The 18,686-nt window shown below is 44.1% G+C and overlaps 1 protein-coding gene across 1 annotated transcript; it reads left to right on the top strand.

The window, feature by feature from the left end:
• Window positions 1-17,473: 17,473 nt before the first annotated feature.
• LOC308515577 (protein FAM221B-like) lies at window positions 17,474-18,441 on the top strand (the record flags this gene model as incomplete). The annotated part of the gene is given in 3 exon segments (XM_081086087.1): window positions 17,474-17,741; window positions 17,744-18,109; window positions 18,260-18,441. Coding segments are annotated over 3 exon segments (816 nt in total), but the record flags the coding sequence as incomplete, so codon positions are not given.
• Window positions 18,442-18,686: the final 245 nt, after the last annotated feature.

Raw genomic sequence — 18,686 nt, 5'->3', positions numbered from 1 at the left:
TATTGATTTGAGAGAAAGAGAAAGGAAAAGAGAGAGAGAGAGAGAGAGAGAGAGAGAGAGAGAGAGAGAGAGAGAGAGAGATCAATCAGAGAAAAACATGCATAGGCTGCCTCCTGCATTCCCCCTACTGGGGATCGAGTCCATAACCAGGGCATGTGCCCTGACCAGGAATGAAACCATGACCTCCTGGTTTGTGGGTTGGTTGATGCTCAACAACTTAGCCATACTGGCAGGGCATGTTGCAGAAAATTTTGAGGAAAGAATTGGTAAGTTGAAAAGAGTCAATAGAAACTCCCAAATTTAAAATGGAAAGAGGAAAAAAAATTAAACAGACTTAACAGAATACCAAGAACTGTGGGATAACTACAAAAGCCATGCTCAGAGGGACATTTATAGCACTGTATGTATACAGGGTGGGGCAAAAATAGGTTTACAGTTGTGAGTACATGAAACAGAGTTTATTCTTGTATCATTATTTATTAACTATTGTATTATTTCCCACATGAACAACTGTAGACCTACTTTTGCCAAATTCTGTATATTAGATGAGAATAAATATCAGATGTTCAAAGTCACTAATCATTAGAAAAATGCAAATTATAGCCACAATGAATTATCCCCTCACACCTATCAGAAAGGCTATATATATATATATATATATATATATATATATATTAGAAGCCTGTTGCATGAAATTCGTGCACTGGGGGGAGGGGGTTCCCTCAGCCCAGCCTGCCCCTCTCACAGTCCAAGAGCCCTCAGTGGATGTCCTACTGATGGCCACAGTCTGGCAGCATAGGCTCAGAGCAGGCGTCGTGTGTGTGTGTGTGTGTGTGTGTGTGTGTGTGTGTGTGTATGTATGTGTCTGCTGGGGCCTGCCCCCAGCCGTGCCACGTAGGCTTGAAGCAGTTGCCGTGTGTGTGTGTGTGTGTGTGTGTGTGTGTGTCCCCACTGGTGGTCTGCCCCCAGCCACATTGGAGGCTCAGAGCAGGCACTGTGTGTGTGTGTGTGTGTGTGTGTGTGTGTGTGTCCCCACTGGTGGTCTGCCCCCAGCCACATTGGAGGCTCAGAGCAGGCACTGTGTGTGTGTGTGTGTGTGTGTGTGGTGTGTGTGTGTGTGTGTGTGTGTGTATCTTCTGGGGGCCTTCCCCCAGCCACACCATGGAGGCTTGGAGCGGGAACCCCTCTGTGTTGATCTCTCAGGCTCCTGGCCAACCTCCCATGGCCCCTCCCTCTGGCTGGCCCGACCCGATTGCCACCCTCCACTCCAATAGGGGTCAGGGCCAGCCAGGCAATCTCCTGCAGCCCCTCCCCACAGCCAGCTCCACCCCAGATTTGTCTCCCCCACTCCGATCAGGGGCAAGGCTGGTGGCTACCGCCTGTGGCCCCTCCCCTTGGCTGGTCCTACCCCCGACTGGCCTACCCACACACCAATCAGGGATGGGGCCCACTGGCTAATCGCCCAAAGCTTCTCCCCACACCCCCCCCCCCTCCACTGGCCTGGCCCTGATTGGGCCCCAATTGGGGCCAGACCAGCTGGACCCCACCTGTGCACAAATTCTTGCTCTGGGCCTCTAGTCATCAGTAAAGCAACAAACAAGTGTTGGTGAGGATATACTAGTAAAGAAAAGGGAGCCCTCATGCACTGAAAATGCAGACTGGTGTAACCATTATGTAAAACAGTGTGGAGGTTCCTAAATAAATTAAAAATGGAATTGCCCTATGATCCAGTGATTCTTTTTCTGGGAATATATCCAAAGAAGCCCAAAACACTAATGTGAAAGAATATATGCACCCCTGTGTTCACTGCAGCTTTATTAACAATAGCTAAGCTATGGAAGCAACCCACATACTCATAGATAGATGAGTGGATAAAAAAGCAGTGGTACATATATACAATGAAATATTACTCAGCCATAAAAAGAGAGTAAAATCTTATCATTTGTGACAACATGGATGAACCTGGAGAGTATTATGCTAAGTGAAATAAGTCAGAGAAAAACAAATAACACATGATTTCACTTATCTATGGAATTCAAAGGACAATATAAATGAACAAACAAAACAGAAACAGACTCATAGATACAGAGAACAGTCTGATGGTTGGCAGGGAGGAGTGGGGCTTGGGGGATGGATGAAAAAGGTGAAGGGACTGAAAAGTACAGATTGGCAGTTACAAAATATTTATGGTGATGTAAAGCACAGTGTAGGAAATATAGTCAGTAATACTGTAATAACTATGCATGGTGCCAGTTGGGTACCGGAAATATTAGAGGGAACACTTTGTAAAGTATATGATTTTCTAATCACTGTGCTGTGCACTTGAAACTAATACAAAGTAATATGATGTAAACTGTAATGTAAAAAAATTAAAAATCTTAAAAGAATAAACATCTAAAATCAATTATCTAAGCTTCCATCCCAAGGAGCCAGAGAAAGAAGAGCAATATAAATCTAAAGCAAGCAGAAAAAAAAATTAGAGTAGGAATCAATAAAAGTGAAAATAGAAAACAATGGAGAAAAATATTAAAACCAAAAGCTAGTTCTTTGAAAATATCAATAAAATTGATAAATCTCTAGCTGAGCTAACCAAAGGGCCGGGGGGTTGGGGGTGGGAAGGGAGAAGACACAAATTAATTAATACTACAAATGGTGATTTCACTTATATGTGGAATCTAATGAACAAAGTAAACAAAGTGGAGACCGACTCATGAATACAGAGAGCAGACTGACAGCTGTAGGTGGGCAGTTTGGGGCTGGTCGAGAAGGGTCAAGGGATTAAGCAAAGAAAAAAAAGGAAAGACTCATGGAAACAAACAACAGTATGCTGATTGCCAGAGGGAAGGGAGGTTGGGAAGAGGTAGAAGAGGGTAAAAGGGGAATAAATGGTAATGGAAGGAGTCTTGACTTGGGGTGGTACACACATATTACAATGTACAGATGATATATTATAAAAGAGCTGAAACCTATATAATTTTATTAACCAATTTCACTCCAATAAATTTTATAACTGTTCAGCCTCAAAAACTATTACAAATGAAAGACTAATGCCATGAACTAAAAAAGAATAATAAAGGAATATTATGAAAACTCTGTGCCCACCCCTAGCCAATTTGGCTCAGTCGATAGAGCATCAGCCTGGGGACTGAAGGGTCCCGGGTCGGATTCCGGTAAAGGGCACATACCTCAGTTGCAGGCTCTTCCCCAGCCTGGGCCCCTGATCTGGGTGCATGCATGAGGCAACCAATCGATGTGTTTCTCTCACATCAATATTTCTCTCTGTCTTTCCCTCTCTCTTCCACTCTCTCTAAAAGTCAATGGAAAAATATCTTTGGGTGAGGATTAAAAAAAAATTAAAAACAAACAAACAAAAACTCTGTGCCCACAAATTTGGTAACTTAGATGAAATGGACCAATTCCTTGAAAGATACAATCAACAAAAATTCACAAGACGAATTAGATCATCTCAATATATTCACATCTATTAAAGAAATTGATGAATAATTAGTAACCTTCAAAACAGAAAGCACCAGGCCCAAATGGTTCCACTGGTGAATTTTACCAAGCATTTGAAGAAGAAATTATGCCAGCGCTCTACAATCTCTTCTAGAAAACACAAGCAGAAAGTGCACTTCCCAGCTCATTTTATGAAGCCAGCATTTTCCTAGTACCTAAACCAGATAAAGACATTACAAGAAAACTGCAGACCAACTTAGCTCATGAACACAAGAATCTTCAACAAAATACTAGCAAATTGAATCCAACAACATATAAAAAAATTATACACCACGACCAATTGGAATTTATTCCAGGTATGCAAAGCTGGCTCGACACGTGAAAATCAATTAATGTAATCTGTGGCATTGACAGGCTTCAGAAGAAAAATTATTTGATCACTTCCATAGATGCAGAAACTGCATTTGATAAAATCCAATGCCCTTTCATGATAAAAACTCTCAGCAAACTAGAAATAAAGGTGTCAGCAGTTAGCAAAAACTTAGAGCTAACATCATACTTAGTGGTGAGAAACGAGAGGATCTCCTAAGACCAGAAACAACACAAGGATTTCCCCTCTCACCACTCCTACACACATCACCCTGGAAGTTTTAGCTAATAAAACAAAACTGTGAAAGGTCATAAAAGTATACAAATAGGAATGAGGAAATAAAGTCGTCATTGTTCACAAATGGCATAATTGTCTATGTAGAATATCCCCAAGACTCAACAAAAACTGGCACTCATAAAGAATTTCTGTCCCTGGCTGGTTTGGGTCAGTGGATAGAGTGTTGGCCTGTGGACTGAAGGGTCCTGGGTTCAATTCCGGCCAAGGACACATGCCCAGGTTGTGGGCTTCATCCCCAGTAGGGGCATGCAGGAGGTAGCTGATCAGTGATTCTCTCTCATCATTGATGTTTCTATCTCTCTCTTCCTCTCCCCTCCGCTCTGAAATCAATAAAAATATTTAAAAAAAAAAAAGAATTTCTGAATTTCTGGCTTCTTCAGCTCCAAGTTAGGGATACATGAGTCAAAAATAAAAACATAAGAAACAAGGGACTCACCATCATGTCTTTGCTCAGGTCCTGAGGCCCCCAGCAGCCTGACTTCTCACCACCTTACAGAATTTTCTTCTTTGTGCTATGCATAACGTCCAGTGTTTTTAGTTGTATTTAGTGGAAGGAATAAGGAAGCATACACGTACTGTACCCACCCACAGCACAAGTCCCGGAGCTATCTTCTTAGGACATAAAACAAATTGTCTTCCCTGCTTAAAATGTTCCAGTGGCTTCCCATAAAACTGAAACCCAAATCCACACCCTTTCCCCAAGTCTATGCCTTCATGAACTGCCTCATGCCCACCTCTCTAGGTTCATCTCTCCACACTTCTTGCCTATTCAGCCAAAGTGGACCTTCTTTATCTTTCTCAGACATCTAGGTTCATTCTGCATTAGAACCTTTGCACCGGTGCCCCTACTGCCTGGAGTGAGTCCCCTATGTTTTCAGAACTCGTACATACGGCCACCAAAAAGATAGCTTCCCGAAAACCTAATCTCTATCATAACCCATGCAAGCACTTTTTTTTTCTGGGTTTCTCTTATTTCTCTGTTACTATGATCTGTCTGCTTGTTTTCCACAGTCCAAACAGGTTTAGGTGTCTTATTTATATTTGTATCATCAGACCCTAGAATAGTGCCCAGGCACCATATAAGCTCCACACAGGTAATCAGTGAAAAGAATGAATGCACAAATGACCCTGCATCAACCATTTATATTCTACCAGTGCCTGGGAAAGACAGGTCAGAACAGTGAGTGGAGTCAACAGTAACAAGTGTTGTGACCTTATTTTCACCCAGTCAGGTGGTCAGGTACATAAGCTCTGTTAGTAATATAAGTTAGAGCAGACAAAACAGTTTTATAACTTGCAAGTGAAAAAACCGTTTGTAAAGCTGCCTCTGGGTCAAATATGTATTAGCAAATGTGGAAATCAATGAAAATGAAAACATTGTGCAGCAAAGTCAGGCTCAGAGAAAATTAATTGTTCATTTTTAGTGTCACATTAGCATTTGTCTGATTATAAAATAATGCACTCTCATTGTTTTCAGAAAACCAGGAAAGAACAAACAAGAAAATAAAAACGGTGCATAACTGCTGACAACATTTTGGTCTATTTTCTTTTTTTCTCTCTCTCTATGCAGATACAGGTATATATTCACGGAGATATTGATTTGGTTTTTGCCTAATTTGGGTTTGTAATTCAGAGAGAGAGAGAGAATGAGATGAAAATATGGTACCTTACCTACTTGGGAGGAACGTAAGACAACCATTATGAGAATAAACTGTGTCTCCTGGCATTGGCTGCGAGGCATATGGGAAAATGGGCAAAACAAAGATTATCAAAAATCAGGGGTTCTGAATGCTTTTGAATAATTAGTGGGAGAAATCATGAATATGCATCACTTTGTAGCCTTTTAATTACTTTAAATTCAGTTATTTAAAAATAAAGTCAGTAAACATTCAGCTTAAAATATAAGAATGTATCTTAAGACATGTTTAGTTGCATGAAACATTAACTCTGTTTAAGGATAAAATGGAATCATAAAAATAGAGAGGATCCTCATGGGAATTCATGGTGATCAGACCTCATGGGAATGGAAGGAAAAGACAGCTGGAGTCTCCATCTTCCTCTCCCTGTGGTTCCATGGTCCCTGGTCTCTGCTTCTCTCTGCTCATCTATGTATTTTCCTACCAGCTTCCACAGCTCAGGCTTGTATCCTTCTCTCCCTTAATTTCAGTTTGCATGTGGCTTTGCTGAGGACAATATTGGTTCATGCATCTCTGATGTAGCAGTTTGCTTCCCTACAGTTAACAACCACAGTCTTTGGGTGTTTTAATTGCATTTCTAGTGAGTAACAAGTGAATGGTTAATCTTACCTTTCGGAAGACCTGTGCTTTCATCGGCCAAACATCTGTGGCTAAGAAAGAAGATAGGGTCATATGGGCAAGAGAAGCTATTGGCAAGGGTAATAGCAATAGAAAGCTAAAGAAAGGAAAAAAATAAGTAAATGATAAAATACAGAAACCTAAACTAGTAAAGCTAATCAAAGCGAATTCAAGTTAACAATATTAAAATCAGAAAGCTGTTATAACAACCAATATAATTTTTTTAATTATGAAGGCATTTTATGCCAAATTGCCAGATAATTTGAAACTTCAATAAAATAGGACAAAAATGATTTAAAAAACATGTCATTCTAAATTTGATGCAAGGAAAAACAGAAAACAGTATTGGGCTTAAATAGAAGATTATTTATAAGGGCCATAAAAATGTGCTGCTAATTATGCCTAATACAAACAATTTTTGTATGCTATAAATTGTTCCAAAACAAAGAAAGCAATTTCAGGGTGCCCATATTAGGATAAGGTCAATATGATACAAAGCCTAAAATCTGATAAAGTTATTACAACAAAATGAAATCTATACCCACACAACATTTGAATACAGATATCAAGTATTAAAATAAAAATCAGTAGGCAAAATCATAAAAAGAAGAATATACCAGAAGCATATATGATTTATTTCAGAAAATAAAGGTGATTCATCATGAGGAAATCTGTTTACATCAGCCATACTTGGTATCACATATGTTGTCTTAAAAGCTTAATAGTTATTAATATTTCCTATTTTATTATTTATGTACATATTCCACTGTAAACACAATTAATAATCGTATTTCTACCAGATACAACACTTAATAAGTCCTGGAAAAAATTCTTAATAGAGTCATGCGAGGTTGCCTGTAACTAAATACAGATTTGCAAGGACATAAGCAGATTCTGTCAAAAGTCTGTCCTTATAACAGTCACAGAACCACATATAAGAAATCCTTTCAAGTTCAAAATAGGTAAAATATTTAACATTGCACATTGTAGAAATGTTAAGGTTAATTTTCAAATATTAAGTAAATAAGAACTCAAAATGCATTAAATTATTTTAAGTAGTCATCTACCCATGTAAATGTTGAAAAGTAGGGATGTTTTTCACATCATCTTTGGCCTTTGTCCATTCACTGGCTGAAGTGCCGAGAGTAAATTCATCTAAACTTTCCTACCACTTAATGTATGCATAAATGCCTCAGGCAGAGGCAGGAGAAGGATAATAGGAGCCAAAACCCAAAGGAAATTGGAAGGAAGAGAATAATAAGTAAATGGTAAGATAAGGAAACTTAACCTAATCTAGTAGATCTAATTAAGAACAAATGTACATCAGGTCAATAGTAACGTAAGAAGCAACACAACCACTTCAATGGGTGATTCAAAAAAAATATTCAATACAAACTAATAGCTATTCCTTATGCTGAGTATATTTTAAAAAATAATAGAAATATCTTTTTTTATAGAGAAAACTAGGGGCCCAGTGCACAAATTTTTGCACCTTGAAAGGAACTGTGGGCTGCAAGGCTGCGGTGGGCACAAGGGCGGGTCTTGGCCCATCCTCTGTGTCCCTCCTGCCGTGCCCCTGGTCTCCTGTCTGCTGGCAACCCCGCTCCTGCCACTGCTGCTCCCAACTCTGACAGTGCTGGCCCCACTCACATCTGCTGACATGCAGAGTGATTGGCACCGGCGCCAGCAGCAGGTGCGAGCGGGGCCAGTGCCGTCAGCAGGTGTGAGTGGTGGCTGCTGTCCTGAACACCCCTCAGGAGCAGGGGGAGATGGGGAAGCCCTCAGGGCAAGCAGGGCCAGCAGCCACCACTCACACCTGCTGACAGTGCCAAGTGATCAGGATTGGTGCTGGGCACCAGCAGTGGGTGCGAATGGAGCTGTCGCCATCAGCAGGTGTAAGAGGTGGCTGCCGGTCCTCATTGCCCCTCAGGAGCAGGGGCAGATGGAGAAGCCCTGAGGGGCGATTGGGGCCAGCAGCCACCACTCTCACCTACTGATGGTGCCGAGTGATCAGGGCTGGCGCCAGGCACCAGCAACAGGTGCAAGCAGTAGCTCCAGCACCGGCAGCAGGTGTGAGCACCAGGCAGGACCGAAGCATGCAGGAGCAAAGAATTTTCAGTAACCACCAGAGGCTTGCCCCAATGACAGTGACCAGTGCCCTGCCTTGGTCTGGTGCCCCCACTCACCTGTTCCACCATCCCACTGAGGCTGATGTCCACCATGTTCTGCACACGCCCACCTGGTGGCCAGCACACATCATAGCAACCAGTTGTTTGTTTCACTGTTTGGTCTATTTGCATATTAGGGTTTTATATATATAGACTAGAGGCCCAATGCACAAAATTTGTACAAGTGTAGGCCTTCGCAGCCCTGGGTGCCTTGGCTCTCATGGCCCCAGCCACCTCACGGCCCTGCCCCCCACCCACTGGTCATTCTGGAAGGTCGTCCCGTTGTCTGATCTAATTAGCATATTAGCTCTTTATTACATACGATAATACTCATTGTACACAAAAACCCAACTGGATGCTTACTGATAATTCTAAAGTCACATCACCTTTAAAATAAGAAACAGAACAATTACGCCAGATAAACTCATAATCATTCATCATTATTGTGGGAATTTTAGACAAAGCAATAAGAGAGGAAATTGAATTATTTGAAAGGATTGGTTCTCAGACTTTGGCAAAGATCAAGAGTAGTAAAGAGAAAAAAATTACAGAAAATAGCAATGACAACATGAGAAACCTAAGCTAGCATTACTACCAGCCCCATTTTATAGTGGAGGAAACTGGCACAGAGAGGTCAGAATTTTTCTCCAAGGTTATGCAGCTAGGTAGAGGGGACGTTGAAATTCCAAGCCAGGAAGACTGGAATTTCATTACAGTGAATACTCCATCTCTCTCTACCCATCCTGTGATATGGCAGATACTGAAATAAACACCACATATCCACCAAACTCTCTCAACAACTCTGAGAAGTCAATATCCTTTTCTCCATTCTAGATTGTGGCAGCTGTGCAGTAAAATATAGTTTAAAAATTCAATAGGCTTTCGTAAAACTCAAAATTCCAAAGATGTAGCTACAGAGAAAGATTTAAATAATAAATTTTAAAATAAAAAGGCCAGGTATCATGCAGTATGTTTGATAGAATTACAAATAAGAAAAAAAATGTATCCATTTAGATAAAGACTAAAAAGAATTATGCCGGAATAAAAAGAGATGGGGCAGGGTAATAAGACTATGGGTGATGTTTTTATATTTTACCAAATGCCCACAGAGAACATTTCATAAATAATCTCAAGTTGTAAAATCATATGCAAATGATGGAAATGGAAAATACTGTGAGGATTTGCATTGAAGCATCTATTAAAGCATTAAGGCAGAGTAAGGAGATTTTTAACTTTGGAATTTTAAGCATAAATCAGTGCATACTTAGGATAAATGTTGGAGAGGATAGGAAAAGAGACAGAAATAATTAGTCATGCAAGCAACTGCTTCCTCTGCTACTCTTGGGGCTACTTGCCTTTGCTCAAAGCAATCTCATTAAATCACTGTGTCCAGCTCCCTCGCCCAAGGCAGGGTTACACCTGAAGCAAACCAGATGGACTGAGAGCCCTTTGGCCTCCAGCACAGAGTCCACCTGGCAGCCAAGCCATTGGCCACCAGTATTTATACCTAATTGCTTTGTACACGTGTTAAACTTGCGTGAACTTGACAAAAAGACAAAAAGAAAAAGTGTGGGTGAGGGAGGAAAAACTAAGCATATTTCAAAACACTTTTTTCCCCAAAAAATAAAGTCTTTAAATGTCAGTTTTCATCAAGAGCTGAACCAACGACACAGCCACCTTTCAATGCTGGAAGAAAACTCCGCTTACTGAGAGTTTTAAAGTGTATTTTGAATATTAATTTGAATATTAATCATTCTTACCTTATCCTCTAACTTTAGAAATGAACCCAAAATTAAGTTGCAATTCCACTACATAGTCAAGAATTAAGTATAGATGGGGGAATAATAATACCATTTGTAATCCACTCAGTAAAAAACCAAGGTTTATACCCACAAATAATTTTAATCCTTTCTGCAATTCTAAAGCCCGGGTAATCGTTCTCTTGGTGATGTGTACAGTGTAAGTTGTATTAATTAAGGTTAAAACTATTCCACTTCTATAGCAAAAACACCCCAGGACAAAGTGACTTAAGTAAAATAAAAGTTTATTCCCCACTATAACAGACCAGACCAGTAGTTCTCAACCTGTGGGTCGCGATCCCTTTGGCGGTCGAATGACCCTTTCACAGGGGTCGTCTAAGACCATCCTGCATATCAGATATTTACATTACGATTCATAACAGTAGCAAGATTACAGTTATGAAGTAGCAACGAAAATAATTTTATGGTTGGGTCACAACATGAGGAACTGTATTTAAAGGGCCAGAAGGTTGAGAACCACTGGACCAGACAGTCTAGGCAGCCTTGTTCCATGGACTCTGTGAGAATCCCAGACCTGGCCTCTGACTTTTCCAGGCCCTGGCACGTTCCCCTCATTTGCATTAGTATAGACAGACCCATGGCACACCAGCATTCCAGATTCCAGGAAGGGGACACAGAGCCACAGCCAGGAAAATTGCCACCCCTAACCCCTCATTGACAACCACTGCTTTAAGGGAGCCGAACTAGTGAGTGACTCAAATGACATCAGCAGGACCTGGCTTATCACGCTCAAGGTGCATGCCTCCTGCAGCCTCGGCTTCACCCTCAGGGCCCATGTAGTGGTCCCTTGGCAGCTCCACACAACCGCCTTGCGGTAGCAAAATGGCTGCCACAGTGTCAGACCTCACAGCCTCTTACCCCACTGTCCAGGCAGAGAAAACTGGTTTCTTTTGATCATTTGCACAGAGACCATGTCTGTGGGTGCAGAATCCCCAGCATCTGTCTCCTCTCCCCTCCCTGGTCTAATTGGCTAGGACCCATAGCTGAGCCAGGCCCTGTGGTGAGAGGGACCAATAAGCTAATTAGGTTAAGCTCACAGAACCCATGGCTGGAGCAGGGGTAAAGCCAGCTTCTACCAAGAGACGTGGCTAAGGAGGAAGGTAGGGTGACATCCCGAAAATATCTGTGCATCATTCCCCGAGTTGAGCATGCTGGCCTGCAGCTGTTCAAATTCTGCCCAGGCACAGGGACTCTAGTGATTGCTGCTGAGTGGCGGAGACCACTGCAAAGTCAGAGGCCCATGTGCTGCATGAGAATGGACTGCTCGGGCCCTGAAAAAACATGCTTTCCCCAGTCCCTATCCCCCTGAGGCAAATTCTGAAAGGGTTACAAACCTCGGCAAGTCCCAATCCAGCTGGGAGAGGAGAAATGCTGAGCTGGAAGCTGGACAGAGACCCTGTTCCTCCCACTGCAGAGGAACTCTATTGTGGGCTGCTCTGGGAGAGGGGAGGAGGGAGCTGGCCTTAAAGCAGGTTCAGAATTTTTATTATCTAGGACTAGACCATTTAAATTAGTGACTTGAGACTATATTTGTGGTATAAAGTGACCAGAGGTCTTTTTATTACAGAAAAGCCAGGATAAAAGCCAGAGACAGAGATTTCATCCTCAGGCAAGGGAGAAATGGTCCACACTAGATATATTTTAAAGGGAGAATGGGAGCAAAGATAAAAACAGTGCTTCATTCGTATCCATGGGTCATGCTCGCTCAGTGGGCAGGTTCCATGTCCAGTAATGGAGCCCCGGGAAGAGGATCCAGCAGGACGGTGGGCACATGAGGGCCTGGGAGGCAGGCAAACCACACCTCCTGCCCCTATCAGGGAGTCAGGTCTGACAATCAGTTCTGCAGAGCCCATGGGAAGAGGCTGCAAGTGATGAGAGAGCAATGGGTTTGGGGGTAACCCCAAGGCCAGGTAGAGGCAGACAAATGTCACATAGCTGAGAACAGTGATCCCAGCAGGGATGTTGTAAAGGCCACCCTGGAAGCTTCTGGGAGCTGTAATCTCCCCTCCATGCCCACCCCAAGGTCTCATCTACATGACCAGGCTCACGCTGTTATTTACCATCTGCCCTGATTTCCTTGCCTTCTGCCCCAAAGCCTGGGACCTGGAAAGCAAAGGTTACACCAAGGGCTGCTAGCCAGGGAGCTGAAGGATTTGGGGATGAGGCCCCCTGTTCCCTTCTTCCCAGCAAGAAGGCACATGTAGGCTCTTCTCCCTCTCCCTCCTCCATGAAGATGCTCAAGGGCCACGCCATGCTGCTCACAAATGCTCCCCACCGACTTCTTGTTTATTGGACTGGTTTGGTCCTTAATGGAGCAAAAAGCAAATGAATTGGCAGGAATCAGCACAATCTTAATAAAACTGAGGCAACATGGGGCTCACAGAACCTTCTCCCATTTTGACAAGTGTATGCTAATTGCATTCTGTCTCCTTGCAAATTACAGCAATTCCTCGGGTTTTAAGAAATCTGACATTTCATTTTGATTGCAGCAGCTTCTTGTTTCCTCTAGCACTGGGAAAGGGGAGGGGTGGGGTTGAGAGCAGACAATGACCTCATGGTAGGAGTGGGAGGAGTAGGGGTTGGGGAGGGACAGGTGCTGCTGTAGGGTTCAAGGTCTTTGGGTCAGTTACATTTTTTACCTTATAACAACAACCTTGAACCTGGATGGTGCAGGAGGCCTTTCTTGCTTCTGGCAGATTTCCACAAATTGAGTCCAATCCTCCAAATTTCCCAGGTCGTGTGGGCGCAGGGGTCTCCCTGTGATTTCTGCAAATTCCTGACCATACTTCTTCCTGGCTTGCTCTGATTTTGCTCCTCTGGCCAGTGAACCATCCTGACTTGTCTGGACATCTGTACATACCTCAAGAAATCCAATCACAGTTGTGATTCCATCATCTGGTGTCTTGTCTGATGGTTGAGGAGTTACCCAGGAATTCTATCATGTACAACATTCTGTGTCCCTAGTCCAGGTTCTCCAGGTGTGGTCCATGGACCCATGCAGGTCCTGAGACTTTCCTAGGGTTTTTATGAGATCAGAACTTCTCATAACCACACTGAGATGAGATTTGTCTTTCCACTCTCATTCCCACCAAAGTGTTCAGTGGAGTTCTCCATCATCTTCGTAATGTCTGGTGATATTGCTGTGTGTGTGCTTGTGTATCCTGGTGTCTTAAAATGTTCTTATTTTCAATTTCTAATATGGTAAGTATCAATAAACATAACACACATAAAAAAAAGTTCTTTAGGACCTTGGGCAATTGCTAAGACACCAAACTGCTCCAGTGCATCCTCCCAAGCCCTGTTGTTCCAGCCCAGAGACCTTGCCCTTCCATGCATCCTTGGAGGGGCATCCAGTGAGCCCTGCTCTGATGCTCCTCAAACCAAGGGCAGTGGGAAGCTAATCTGCCTTCCAGAGCCCCCTGGAAGTCTGGTGAATAATTATTTCCCCATCTCACTTCACGGTTCTCTCAAATCTGGCAGAACAACTTGACAAGATGTGTGACATTCTAGGGAAGGAGGGGAGGTCTTGTGGAGTCATTGCATTCTTAAGATCTAAGTCCCTCATGGTGAAGTGTAGAATCTGACTGCCCATTTTACAGCTGGCAAAGCTGAGACTCCGGAGATAAATGGTGGAGATTGGATTAGAACCCACTAACCTGTTGTTGGTTTGAACAGCCAAGCAAGCCATAGAGCCTTTTGAAGTCTGTTTTGAAATATTCTCTCCCTGAGTTTGCTTTTTCCCCATCTTCCCTCTTCCCTCTTTCCTTTCTTCTTGTTTCCCCTCCATCCTTCTTTTGAATTTCCTCCCCTCATTTTCTTCCCCTAAGCTATTTAAGGTGGCGCTGTTTTATCTTTGTCATTCTTTCCCTGGAAATAACACTGAATTTCAATAAATGCAAGAGGCAGAGAAATCCGGAGAGTGGTACCTGAACAGAAGCTGGGGACGGCCCTGTCAGCACCATTTCATTGCTCTCCTGACTCTAGCAGAACCAGAGTTCTGATACTTATTCTAAAGCCCCTTATGTCCCCCAGTCCTCAGTGGAAGCGACTGCTGCTCACCATTCCTTGATGGGGCTCATCTAGCCCCCTCTAGTGCCCTTGATCATCCCCATTGGTCTCTCTTCTAAAAAAGGAGTTCTCCAACTAATGCTACAGGTCTACTCGCTCTTTCATTACTCTTTGAGGCAGGCTCTGATGAGAGGAAGATGAATAAGATGCCATGTCCGCCCTAAAGAAGTTCGAAGATCAGTAAAGAGACAAAGACACAATCAGATCAAGACATGCAATAAATAAACATGGAAAAGAAGCCTAGACCAAGAGTCATAGAGCACCTGAACTTGGCTGTGGCTCCTGGAAGGCTGAGGGGTGGGGGATGGGGTTGAGACAGGAGATAAGGAGTTAACTGAGCTGCTTGAGAGGACTCGGGAGCCCAGATGACAAAGTTTGGGTTACTCCAAACTCTAAGCTAACAGTAATAGCTAAGGGGCTTGAATGTGTATCTGGAAATGTGTGTGTGTGTGTGCGTGCGTGCTGTGTGTGTGTGTGTGTGTGTGTTTGGGGGGGTTGGTTGAAGATGGCAAAGAGTGAAATACAAATGGGAACTTCTAGGCTCTTTTAACAAAGACAAGAGAGATGGTGGTTAAGGATACTGGGTGTGGAGTTAGAGGAACCTGCCTATCACCAATCTATGTGTCTATGGACAAGTCCTTTAAACCCAGTTTTACCGTCTATAAAATTAAAGTGATAATAGTAGCTATTCATAGAGCTGTTATGAGAATTAAGTAAATTGATATATGCCAAGTTGTTAGAAAAGTGCCTGAAATCTAGAAGGCCATAGTTGCTATTATTATCGTATTAAAGAAAAACTGAAAAGTCAATGTAAAAATGGTAGACCACCTATATGAGGGAAGGAGTTATAGCTCAATGTCACGATGGGTACCAGCGGCTCAGTCCTCAGGGACAACATCACCAGAAGTGATGTGAGAATGATCCCAGGTCCCCTTCTCCAGAGGGAGTGGGGCTCAAAATACACTGACAGGCAGGGATGCATAGGTCAGAGGCATGTTTGGAGAAGAAGGCTGGAGCTGAGTGGTAGGTGTAGGACGTGGAGACAGGCAGCAAGCGGCCGAACCGTGTTGGGACATCCATCCGTGGTCATCCCCAGATGAAGCACATAGCCAGGCTTGGGAAGATGGGGGCAGCCCTCACCAAGGAGGTGACATTTCAGTGAGATGTGAGAAAATAAGTGGGCGTTTTCTGAGGTTGTGTACACAAAGATTCACATAAATGTCATTTCTATCACGCTTCTCGAAATAGCATCGTGTAACTTTCTAGAATGCTGCTTTGTGCTTTTTAAGTTGAGCTCTGAGATTATGTGGTTGGAATCTAGCAGATTAACACAACCGCCGATGACTGGTGAGAAGTAAGGCACAGCTGTCTTATCAACGAGGACATTCAGAACTAGCAGCGGTGCTGATGCATTATTTTCTTGTCTGAGAAAGAAATTCCGATACACCTGTATGGTGCATTACAGCTTAGGAGTCATTGCCAAGCTCATTGAATCCTCAAAACACCCTCTGAAGTAAGTATCAGGATCCCATGTTACACCAGAGGCAACACGGGAGCTTGGTTCTTCAGAGCTTCTGCCCAGAGATTATATCAATTCTTCTATTTTCAATTACAGTCTACATTCAATATTATTCTGTATTAGTTTCAGATGTACAGCGAAGTGGTTAGAAAATCATGTACTTTACAGAGTGGCCCCACTGCTGCTTCAAGTACCCACCTGGCCCCATATATATTGGTCACGGCATTATTGGCTTTATTCCCTATGCTGGAATCTACATCTCTGTAACTATTCTGTAACTACCAATTTGTACTGCGTGAGCCCCCCAACCCCTTGACCTCTGACAACTGTCAATCTGTTCTCTATATCCATGAGTCCATTTCTATTTTATTTTATTCACTAGAGTCCACATATGAGTGAGATAATATGGTATTTTTCTTTCTCTGTCTGACTTATTTCACTTAGCATAATACCTTCTAGATCCATCCATGCTGTCGCAAAAGGTAAGTTTTCATTCTTTTTATACATGTAAGTAGTATTCCACTGTGTATATGTATCAGTTTTTTATCCACTGGTCTACTGATGGGCACTTGGGTTGCTTCCATGTCTTAGCTGTTGTAAATAATGATGCGATGAACATAGAGATGCATATTCTTTCAAATACCTTTGACAAAGGTATTTTAAGCTAAGCCCCTCCCACATTGCAACTTTTTTCACAATCCCTTCTCATCCAACCCCTTCCCTGTATATTACAGAGGAATTATCTAGAGCAGTGGTCGGCAAACTGCGGCTCGCGAGCCACATGCGTCTCTTTGGCCCCTTGAGTGTGGCTCTTCCACAAAATACCGACTTCTGCGCATGGGCCACGAAGTTTCAATTGCACTGTATATGCGCGCCCGCACGTGGTATTTTGTGGAAGAGCCACACTCAAGGGGCCAAAGAGCCGCATGTGGCTCGCAAGCCGCAGTTTGCTGACCACTGATCTAGAGAGATGGGAGATGGCAACTTAAAAATGCAGCTATAGAGAGGCTCGCAGACCCCACTGGCCGCCCGCAGGCATCTCTTAGGAACCCTGCAGAGACCCTCGCAGACCCAGACGCGCACGATGTCCCCACAGACACCCGCAAAGCCTACCCGAGCCTCTCAGAGGGACCCTGCCACCCGCTCCAGGCACAACGCACCCCTCGCAGGGGACCTCACCCACCCGAGGTGATCAGGCTGCCTTTGACGCTGACTATGAGGCGTTCCAGTTGCCCTGGTGACGGATCCCTTCTCCTCTGGCCTGGGTTCCAGAGGCTTCAATCAAGTCTCCCCACCCGCCCTGGTTCCCTTCGTTCCTCCTCCTCCCACCATTCCCCAGACCTGGCTAGAGCTCCTCCGGGAATTTCTGCAGGCATTCAAGTCTCCGGTCAGCCCACAGCGCTCTGCAGCCGGGTTTCATCCACAACCAAGAGCCTGCCCTCTCTCGAGGCTAACACTTCCCACGCCCAGCTTCAGGCAAGATCCTGACCCAAGGACTTGCAAAAGCCAAGCCAAAGCCCAAAAGTGATACAGCCAGTCCAGTGGTCCTTGCTAAGCAGGCAGAGCTGGTGGAAGTGCCTGAGGCAATGCAAAGAGAAAAGTTTGGTGCTCATGTGAACAATCCTTTCCAATGGGAGAAGAATGCAGCCCTGAAGGCCACCCAGACAGGTCTCTACATTGGTTGGCGTTGCCCCCACTATCTATGGAACTGTTTCCGAATTGGAGATGAATCAAGTGCTTTTGTGGACACTTGTTGAGAGAGCACCAGATCATATCAGACATATCCGTGCCTTGCAATGTGAATCAGTGCCGCTGCCTCATGTTCTGCTTTATACCATCAAGCCCAGAGGAGCTGGGTGAGTTCTGGCTCAAGAGGCGGGCCACCTTTAACCCCAAGGCCTGGAGAGCCCAATGTCGCTGCAAACACAGCCATGAAAACCATGCAGCTACCGGGTGCCATCCCTGCAGGGTCAAAGGCTGTTGCTGCTACTGCTTTGAGTCAAATTTCCTCTGTGCAGCCTGTGACCGGCGTTGGGAGGAACATGAGACTTTCTTTGAGACTGAGGAGACCCGGCGACGAGGAGGGAGGCCTTGTGGTGAAGGGGTTACCTGGAACAGGGGTCCATTCCAGGGTCTGTAGTCAGAAAGCCAGGCAGAAAGGCTCTCCCATCCTCAACCATCCCAGCCAACACTACCTCACCCTATTAACCCCTGTATCCCATACCTGCATTGGTTTCCACCCCCAGGAGCAGACTATGTGCTTTTTGCAGAGATTCCTTCCCTCCAAGAAACCATCATCAGCAACTCTGACTTCAAGGTCCTACAGAAGCAGGGGCCCTTTGGCCATCCCAGCTCTCACCCTAGTCCCCCTGGGCTCCCTGACTCACCCAGTCTCCGACCTGGCCCTACAGCTAACCCCCGTACCTGACCCTTTCACCTTTGCTCTTCCCTCCTCCAGGGACAGACACTGTCAATAGCTGGCACAGGCCTGTGTGAGCTTGGTCCAAATCAGCAATAAAGGAGAAGCCACTGGACTCTGACCTGGCTCTGTCTGGGGCAGCTATAGCCCCACCCAGAGATAGATATTCTAAGACCACAGAGTCAGTACCTATTGGGGCAAAAGAGAGAGAGGCTAGATCCAGCCATCTGCCTTCACCACAGCCACATTTAACC

This window comes from Myotis nattereri (genome assembly GCF_964212035.1).
Source record: "Myotis nattereri genome assembly, chromosome: 3".
Classification (NCBI taxonomy): Eukaryota; Metazoa; Chordata; class Mammalia; order Chiroptera; family Vespertilionidae; genus Myotis; species Myotis nattereri.
The sequence above is the reverse complement of the archived record's forward strand: the minus strand, read 5'-3'. Positions and strand labels throughout refer to the sequence as shown.